The 9,816-nt window shown below is 28.3% G+C and overlaps 2 protein-coding genes across 2 annotated transcripts; one reads left to right on the top strand and one right to left on the bottom strand.

Annotated features, from left to right (window-relative positions):
• Positions 1–1,212: 1,212 nt before the first annotated feature.
• MKS88_002769 (uncharacterized protein) lies at positions 1,213–5,428 on the bottom strand (the record flags this gene model as incomplete). Its single annotated transcript, XM_067215808.1, has 4 exons — positions 1,213–1,367; positions 1,536–1,645; positions 1,852–1,877; positions 2,591–5,428. 4 exons carry the CDS (start codon positions 5,426–5,428, stop codon positions 1,213–1,215), a joined length of 3,129 nt encoding a protein of 1,042 aa, XP_067073350.1.
• Positions 5,429–8,095: 2,667 nt separating this feature from the next.
• MKS88_002770 (ubiquitin carboxyl-terminal hydrolase UCH54) lies at positions 8,096–9,385 on the top strand (the record flags this gene model as incomplete). Its single annotated transcript, XM_067215809.1, has 1 exon — positions 8,096–9,385. The coding sequence occupies one exon, from the start codon at positions 8,096–8,098 to the stop codon at positions 9,383–9,385; it is 1,290 nt and encodes a 429-aa protein (XP_067073351.1).
• Positions 9,386–9,816: the final 431 nt, after the last annotated feature.

Raw genomic sequence — 9,816 nt, forward strand, 5'->3', positions numbered from 1 at the left:
TTTGTATATATATATATATATATATATATAAATATATATACACATATGCATATACTTATATATACACACGCATATATATATGTGCTATTTTTGAAGCTCAAATTTTCGTAAGAAAAAAAATCTTTTTTTTTCTTTTCCACATGTACACTGTTAAAATATTTTCCAATTCGAAAATTCTCGTTTTTTTCTATTCTTATTTATAAGCTTATTTTTATACTAATTTTTTCTTATTCTCACTATTTTATTTTTATTTTATTTCATTTTTTTTTTTTTTTGAGTAGCCAATTTACACACTATTCTACTTAACTGTACATTTTTTTTTTTTTTTTTTTTTTTACACAAATTTTGTCATAAAGTTCTGTACAGCAGTATTATATATTTTTTCGTAAAAAGATTTTTTTTTTTTTTTTTACACATTCACTATTTTTACCTAACCTATTCATATTTATATTGCCCATTTTATTATAGTAAACTATATTTGTATAACTCTTATATATTCATTTGACAACCTTTGTTTTTTTTTTTTAGGTACATATATATTATTTAAATCATTTATTTCTGACTTGTTCATGTAATTTTTTCGACAGCATTTTTTAGATTCATTTTTTATTTTTGTATCATTTAGGCAACATTCTGTTCTCATCTTAAAATTTAAATGATTTCCCACTCCACCCAATTGGATATAAAATTTTGTCCGATTAAAACGTAAGACGATTATGTAAATTTTTTAAACATCTTCGAAAAAAGCCGTATGATGGTGATTACATTAATTTATGTACTTTTTTTTTTTTTTTTTTTTGTAAACATAGCTATTTTGTTATCTCTTTTATTATATACACATGTATATGTATAAATAGGATACCAAATGTAGAAAAAAATTAGCCAAGTTGAAAACCGCCTGTTGTTATATTTATATCATTATACCACCTTTAACAAATTACTACTACTGATTTTACCACGAACGTGCTGCTCTCAAATTTCAGACAGGAATTATCTCTCGGTTAAAGAGGAGTATGGTAAAAACGCAAGAAGTTGAAAAAAAAAAAAAAAAAAAAAAGGTAAAAAAACGTGTAAAAATATATGTAAAAAAAAATATTTTTTTTAAATTTGATTAAAAAAAAAGATATATCAAATTTATAATATTAAAAAGGAAGATAACAAAATGGTAAGATAAAAAGAATAAAATATAACAAATGAGAGATACAAACTCCCCTAAAGAAGTGGTTGCATCAGGTCAAAATTATTTGCACCCTTAAATGCATGCACATATCTTCTTTTTTTAAAATAAATTGTAACTATTAGCATTAATATAAGGATAATAACTAGAATAACAAAGACGAATAATACATATAGGCCCTTCAAGTACTCTGTTAAAAGGAAATGTGTTAAGACGAAATGAGGTAGAACATGGTGAGGTACAGTAATATAAATGTAAAAAAAAAAAAAAAAAAAAAAAAAGCATCACATCACATCGTTCACGTGTTACATTTTTTATCTTTTTTTTTTTTTTTTTTTCTGCATAATATTTTATTAACCTTGCTTAATCAAGTAATAGCCAAAAAGATAATGATTTATACTTATAATTATCATTGTAACCACCTCAAATAGGGCAAAGGCAGAGGTAATACTCTCATTATTTTTTACGCTTCATAAAAAAGGCAAAAGAATGTATGCAGATGAAAATTACATAGACTAGTTTCGGAATATATTAGCGACGTGATATTGTTAATATTTAAATGCGGATACATTCACACACACGCATATATACATATATACACGTAAATACTGCATAAACACTCAATTTCTCTATTTTTCAAACCACAAGTGCGTAGGTATTTGGGAAATAATAACCGTGGGGATAATGGATTCACTAATACCTGTTATATAAAAAAAAAAAAAAATAATAATAAAAAATATTTGTATACATATACATATATATATATATATCTATTTATGATGCATATTAAAACACATGTAAATCACGTGGGCAAAAATGTAACTTCAACTTATGTTTAGAAGAAACACATTGACGTTAAGTATGTTTTTCATTATACATGCACATGCATCGTGCTCATAACCACACATTTTTGACGGACCTATTAAGTTGAAGAACAAAAAGGCTAAGACGTCCGAATCTAAAAATGTGCACATATGTATATGTATGTAGGTATGTATGTCTGCATGTATACATGTTCGCTTGTGGATGTGTGAGCGAAAGGGGGTAGATCGTGACCCATATATAAGAAATGCATAAGGCTAAATTTCCAAAAATCATGTGTTTACTTATATTGAACTTGTAACAATATATTGATCCAGATATGGCAATTAAAATGAAAAGGGAAGAAGATAAAAGCAGAGAGAGAAAAGAGCCTATATTGTCAATGATATATCCAGAAAAGGGTATAGCTAACAGTGAAACAAAGGTCATAAGAATAGTATAAATATTAGACACATAAATATTTATATTAAATACAATTAAATATATATAAAAAAAATAGTTTACGAATATGTGCATAATTGATAATAAAAAAGCATATATAAATATAAAAAAAAAGAAAAAAAAAGTGAACGAAGAAAAAAATGTTTTCACTTTTTCATATATTATAAATATATTTTTAATTTTATATCTTTCTTTGTATTTGTTAAGTAACAAAGGTGAGTTATCTTTATCATCATAAGATAACTCCAAGTCATCACAGTACAAATATTTGTCTTCCTCATAGTAAGTCGGGGTCAACAAGGAGTTCTTTTCGCCCTTTTCGATCTTTTGATCCTCTTCCTCGTAGTTTTCCTTTTCAGATAAGTTCTCTGCACCTAAATTGTTGTTATCTCCTCTTTCTTTATGCCGTTCGTCTAAATGATTTACAACATGACGTTTTGAATTGATATTAAATATTTCATTTGTTCCTATGTTTCGATTATCAGTTGAGCTATGTAAACCTGTTTCGTGTTTTCCACCTGTAACATATTTTTTTACAGTTTCTCCTTTTTCTTCTTCCCCTTTCTCCTCTTCCTTTCCGCCCTCAGTAACGTTCAAAAAGTGCACCGCTTCCTTCTTTATCCATTTTTTCTTTCCATTATTTGCGGTTCTCGAATACGCCAAATTATTTTCACTACCATTAAGTATATCTTTATCTGGAATATGTACATAAGCATCTACATAATCCTGTGCTTCCTCTTGTGCATTTACAACAACTCCATCATTCCTCTCGATCCCGTCGTAGTAAACGGATTTGCCTATATTTCTTTTACTGTCTAACATTTCAGAGTTTACGTTATTGTTCGAACTAGGGTTATATGGTACATTTTCTTTGTTAGTTTCTTGATAAGAAGCATTAATAGTATCGTGCTCTATGGCAATTAAACTGTTAACGGCTTCAATGCAAATTTTGTAAGGCTTCATGGTATAACTGTGGTTCTTCCTCCTAGTAAAGGTATCGTTTATTCCGCTTCTTCCGTTTATTCCGCTTCTTCCGTTTATTCCGCTTCTTCCGTTTATTCCGCTACTTCCGTTTATTCCGCTTCTTCCGTTTATTCCGCTTCTTCCGTTTATTCCGCTACTTCCGTTTATTCCGCTACTTCCGTTTATTCCGCTACTTCCGTTTATTCCGCTACTTCCGTTTATTCCGCTACTTCCGTTTATTCCGCTTCGTTCGCTTTTCCCATGGTTGATGCCCTTTAATTGTGGTTTACCTACTCTTGAGTTCCTTTTAATATTATACGTGGTACTAACTTCAAAAGGTTTATCTTTGATTTCAATAATACTAAGTTTGTTATTACTTAATTTATTATTTCTGAACTTGTTCAGGAGATAGTACTCATAAAAAATGGACTTTTCCAGACTTGTGTAGGCACAAAAACTTATTTCGACATTTTTGTCTTCACACATATGTATATGAACAAGTATGTTGTCAATATTCTTGTCAGTTGAGTATATATAATAAGTTTCGTTCAAGTAGAAACAAGTATATTTATAATTATAAAAAATTTTATATAAATTATCCCACAAATATTTTTGACTAATCCACTTATAGGTAAAAACTATTGTCATCATAAACCCTAATAAGTCTATAAATAAAAACATAACTATGTAGTCCCTTATATCTGTATCAGCATTATTGTTTGTTACTACAAAATTTAACGAATGTGCCAATAATTTAAATAAACTGTTCATAAGAATCAACAACGATGTTATAACACCTATATTTACATAAAACACACAGTACAATATTTTCTTTTGATATATCTTTATATATCCGCTACATACAGAACTTATCACGATGAACACGTAGAACAAATGCTTCAAGTACCCCTTGCTGTTGCTATTAATACCATTATTGATTCTGTCATTAATGCCATAATTGATGCTGCTATTAATTCCATTAATGAAGCTGCTGTTGTTAGTATCTCTAGCATTACTATTCTCTGTAACGGTGCTGCTATTACTCCTTCGATTCAGCATTTCACTTCTAACCTCCTGTTTGTCGTCTGTTGTGTAGGCAAAATTGATCGTGTTCCCCACTACCTTCTTTTTGTCAGACGACATGGACCCATCTTCCATTTCACTAGGATAAATGGATATCTCCCTCCGTTGCAAAATGAACAAATAATTGGACATTTCCAAACTATTTGAAAAGAATAAGCTGTTAAAATTTAACCTATTTTCTAAATTCTTTTTAAAAAAAAAATTAATCTCTTTTTTCTTTAACTCAGGGTCATAACAATTCACAATATTTTCATTATTTTGTGCAGTAAAAAATAAAGTATAATTTTTTTTTTGTTTTTGTGTTTGCATGTACAAGTCATAATTTAAATTCTCGTTGTATATTTGTATATCACTTAAAATTAAAAAAATAATAAAATGAGAAATCAAGTTCAATACATAAAAACTATTTAAAATATAACTTTTTTTACTCAAATTAAAAAATAAAATAAATACATATGTTATTAGTGAGCTAAAATATATTAAAGACAATATGTTACTATAAATATATATCGACTGTTTGTTCATTTTGTTTTTTGGGTCCTCCTCTTTATCATATTTGTAATATTCATTGTGTGGGTAAAAGTTATGTACACCAATATTTTCTCTATACATATTATGTAGAGCGCAATTTACATTGCTTAAAAATAAATATTTTTTATCATACACATTATCTTTTTCCCTCTCTTCACTATCATGATTGTTTGCATAACTGACGTAATTATTCAAATAATTGTGGTACTGATTTTTTACCTGACCAATATAATTTTTTTTTTCCGTTAGTTTTGTACTAGTATAATCTTTTCTTATTCCCGCTAGCATAAATAAAAAGGGAAACATGTTCTTAAATATGTGAGTGGAACACGAGAAAAAAATTGCACATATCAGAATTAAGACCTTATTTTTTTTGGAAAAATATGAACTCTTAATCTTATACTCCGACATTTTTGTTCCACCTGAAGTGTAATAAACATATAAACATGCATATATACATATATATATAAATAAGTATACAAATATATATATATATATATATATATACATTTTTTAAATTGTGCCAATTGTTGAGAGGTAAAAATGGAAATATTAATGTGTGTATGTGAGAACGGGTTGGCACAAGAACCAGTGGGAGTAAATAGGATGGGAGGCACAAGTGTAAAACAATTCTTAAACACGGTCATGTGCACATATAAATATATGTACACATATACGGATATATCTGTAAATGTACATATAAATTTAAATATATATGTAAACGTATAAGTATATGTTTATAGGGGTATACAATATACATGTACATGTACGCACATGCGTACTATGCACAGACGTAATAGCATTTCATTCCATTTTTACAAACCTTCTTTATCTCGAAATACACAAATTTTTATTTTTTAAAATATTCCTTTTTGTGGGACTCACTTTGCTTTTCTGTTCTTTTTACTTTTCTTTACGTTTCTTTACTTTTCTTTGCCTTCTTTTGCCTTGCTTTTTTTTTTTTTTTTTTTTTTTAACTCATTTTATAGTATTAAACATATACTTTAATGACGGCTATAAGTAGCGTACATTCCATTCATTTTCTTTTCTATTCCTTTTTTTTTTTTTTTTTAATTTCTTTCTCAACAGTAAAGATTAATCAAGTAAAAACGGTAAAAGTATGCAGTGCGTTTTCTGCTTAATTTTACATGGCTAGCAAGTTACTTCCATGAGTCATAAAGTACGACTGTTCTTGGCACGTCAATTGCTTTGTACTTTTTTTTTTTTTTTTTTTTTCAGTTAATAACAAAAGTTTTTGCGTTTTGCGTTTTTGCCCTGCTTTTTCTCTCCGCTTTTTGGTATAATTAGTTACACATTATACTGCTTAACTTTTCCTTTCTTTTTGCTAATTTTCGCTCTTTTCCATTTTACCAAGCCTAATTACCTTCAGAGTTTGTATAGGTGCCTACACAACACAAGCGAATAAAAAAGTACCTCCTTCGTTAAAACAAAAATGAAAAGAGAGTAACACAACTTGTTTAATGCATATAAGCATATACCTCCAGTTAAACAGAAAAATATACGTAAATACTGTACACACGTGCGTAATATAATGTATAAATATTTAAGTATGTACGTATGTATGTGCACATATATTTATACGCATGTTATGAACTTAATTTACTGGCACGTGCAATTATTCGGCTTTATAAATTTCTTACACATTCTCTTATAATGCCTTTTGGTTCTGCTCTTTTTATTTTTTTTTCCCTCACACTTCGTTTTTCTTCTTTTCTACGAGTACATATAAACATATATATAAACATACATACACATATATATATATATATATGTATAAACCTATTTGCAAGTACAGTATATAGTTTTTTTCTTCCTCGTTGGATATAATAAGATAAAACAATTTGAATATCCTAATTTACAAATTTATTTTTTTTGACACTAATTTTATTGTATAATAAGATTTTTTTTTTTTTTCTAGCGAAAAGTAATGAGAGGTCGTATTATTCGCACATATACTCACATAAATATGCACCTATAAGTACGATTATGCCCCTATAGGTATGCATATGCACTTATAGGTGCACATATGTACTTATGTGCACATTTACATATGCTGATGACGTATCATTCGTAGTGAAGGTTAAAATGAGGCCATACCTTATTTTATTTAGTTTTATTTTTTTTGAGAGCCAAATAATAGTACCTAGCATAAAGCACATTTTCTTGTTTGATTATTCCCGTATATAAAATAATTTTAAGCGGGACTGTTCAGTTTCCGTTCGTTCGGTCTGTCATATTTCGTTCATTTTTTTTTTTTACAAATCAATATTTTCATTGATCGTTTTCATTTTATATATAATTATCCGTACTCGTCCTTTAGGATTATTTTAAATGTTCTTTTTAGCATTATATCGTTTATCTTTTTAGCGTTATATCGTTTATCTTTTTAGCATTATATCGTTTATCTTTTTAGCATTACATCGTTTATCTTTTTAGCATTATATCGTTTATCTTTTTAGCATTACATCGTTTATCTTTTTAGCATTACATCGTTTATCTTTTTAGCATTATATCGTTTATCTTTTTAGCATTACATCGTTTATCTTTTTAGCATTACATCGTTTATCTTTTTAGCATTATATCCTTCATCTTTTTAGCATTATATCGTTCATCTTTTTAGCATTATATCGTTTATCTTTTTAGCATTATATCGTTTATCTTTTTAGCATTATATCGTTTATCTTTTTTGCATTATATCATTTACCTTTTTACCATTTTACAATTTCATATTTTTTTTTTTTTTTTTAAATAGCATTCATGAAATATTTTACATTTTGTGTTTCAATTATTTGCGATTTTTCCCCTGTTACTCGATTTATTTTCTGTTAAGGCCTCAATTTTTTTTTAAATTTAAATATCCTCATAAATACGCACGTACATACCCATACATACGTATACATACATACATACATACATACACATACATACCCATACATACGTATACATACACATACATACGTATACATACATACATATTTCTATACGTGCACATACATATTTCTATACGTACACATACATATTTCTATACGTGCACATATATGCGTAGGGGAAATCAAAATGCAGAAGGAGAATGAGGACGTCGGAGAGTGGTGCTTGATCGAAAGCAACCCATGCATTTTCTTCGATATGTTATATAGGATGGGGGCAAAAAACATATCAGTAGAAGATGTATACGATATGGAATATTTTGATGATTATATAAATAACAAAGATAAGATAAGTATACATAATATACTAAGTGCTGAAGAGTATAAGAGTGAAGGCGATAAAGTAAGTGATAGTGAAAATGGGATGAAGAGCAGTTGTGCAGAAGATAAAACAATATATAAGAATAACATATGTATAGAAACTAAATATAATAAATTGTTAAAAAACAATAGCTATATTTATGGTATTATATTCTTATTCAATATAGGGAAAAATTATAAAAGGAATAAATATATAGAACATGACGTTCCCGAAAATTTATTTTTTGCAAAGCAGGTTATTTCTAATGCATGTGCAACACAAGCAATATTATCTATCGTTTTGAATAAGGATATTGGACTATGTGCTGAAATAAAAAATATAAAATCGTTTAGTAGAAATTTTGATAGTTCTATGAAAGGACTCACATTATCAAACTGCAACTTTCTTCGTAATATTCATAATTCGTATAAGACGCCTATATATATAGATAAAGAGGACCATCTGGATGATAAAAAAAGATCGCATGATGCTTTTCATTTTGTTTCTTACATACAATACGATGATAGGGTTTACTTGTTAGACGGATTGCAAGAAGGACCAGTCTTGATAGGTGAGGAAGGAACACCAGTGGGGGAAGCAGACCCAGTGGGAGAAAAAAAAAATTGGATCGATCTTGCCAGGGAGCACATTAAAAAAGAAATTAATGAAATGTGCAACTCAAAGGATGATAGAGAAAACAGGTTTAATATTTTAACTATTATAAAAGATAAGCAAAGTATTATTCAAAATTTTCTTAACATCCATAGAATTATCAGACAGAGAACAAATATTAAATTAATAAGTTTAGGTGAAAATATTGAACTAAATGATGAAATTAATGAAGATGATTATAATTCTGCGAATTTACCTTCCGTCGATGATTTACCTGATGATGTAAATAAATTATATGATATTTTACAAAATGCAAATTTTGAAATTGACTATTTAGAAAGACTTTTAAATGAACAGATAGAAATAAAAAATATGTGGAATAAAGAACGCACTTTTAAATTCTTCAATTTTTACCCATTTATCATGTCTTCTCTCAATCTTATGGCCAAACATAAAATTTTAAAAGATAGCTACCAAAAGGAAAAACTAAAAAAATCAACGGCCTGATCTGGTCAGGCAAAAGCAACTTTTCATGGCACATAAATGGACCAACTTCCGCGGGGAACTGCACATATCCTTACGCCCATGCGTGTATATATATGCATGCATATGTGCATGTATGTATATATATGGGAAAGCAGGGATAGTTTTGTCGTAACGCAAAAAGGTGTGGAGACGTGCACGTATAAAATCTCGAGGACGTGGGTAGAAGTGTAAATTAGGATATTAACAATAAACATTTTATGTGTTGTGCGGGAGTGGCCTTATTGGATTCCTACGAACATTCCGCGCAAGGGGAAGTGATGTACATGTGTATATATATATATATGTGTGTGTGTGTATGTATGTATGTATATATGTATGTATGTATATATGTATATATGTATGTATGTATGTATATATGTATGTATATATGTATATATGTATGTATGTATGTA

This window comes from Plasmodium brasilianum, chromosome 9, assembly GCF_023973825.1.
Source record: "Plasmodium brasilianum strain Bolivian I chromosome 9, whole genome shotgun sequence".
NCBI classification, from domain to species: domain Eukaryota; phylum Apicomplexa; class Aconoidasida; order Haemosporida; family Plasmodiidae; genus Plasmodium; species Plasmodium brasilianum.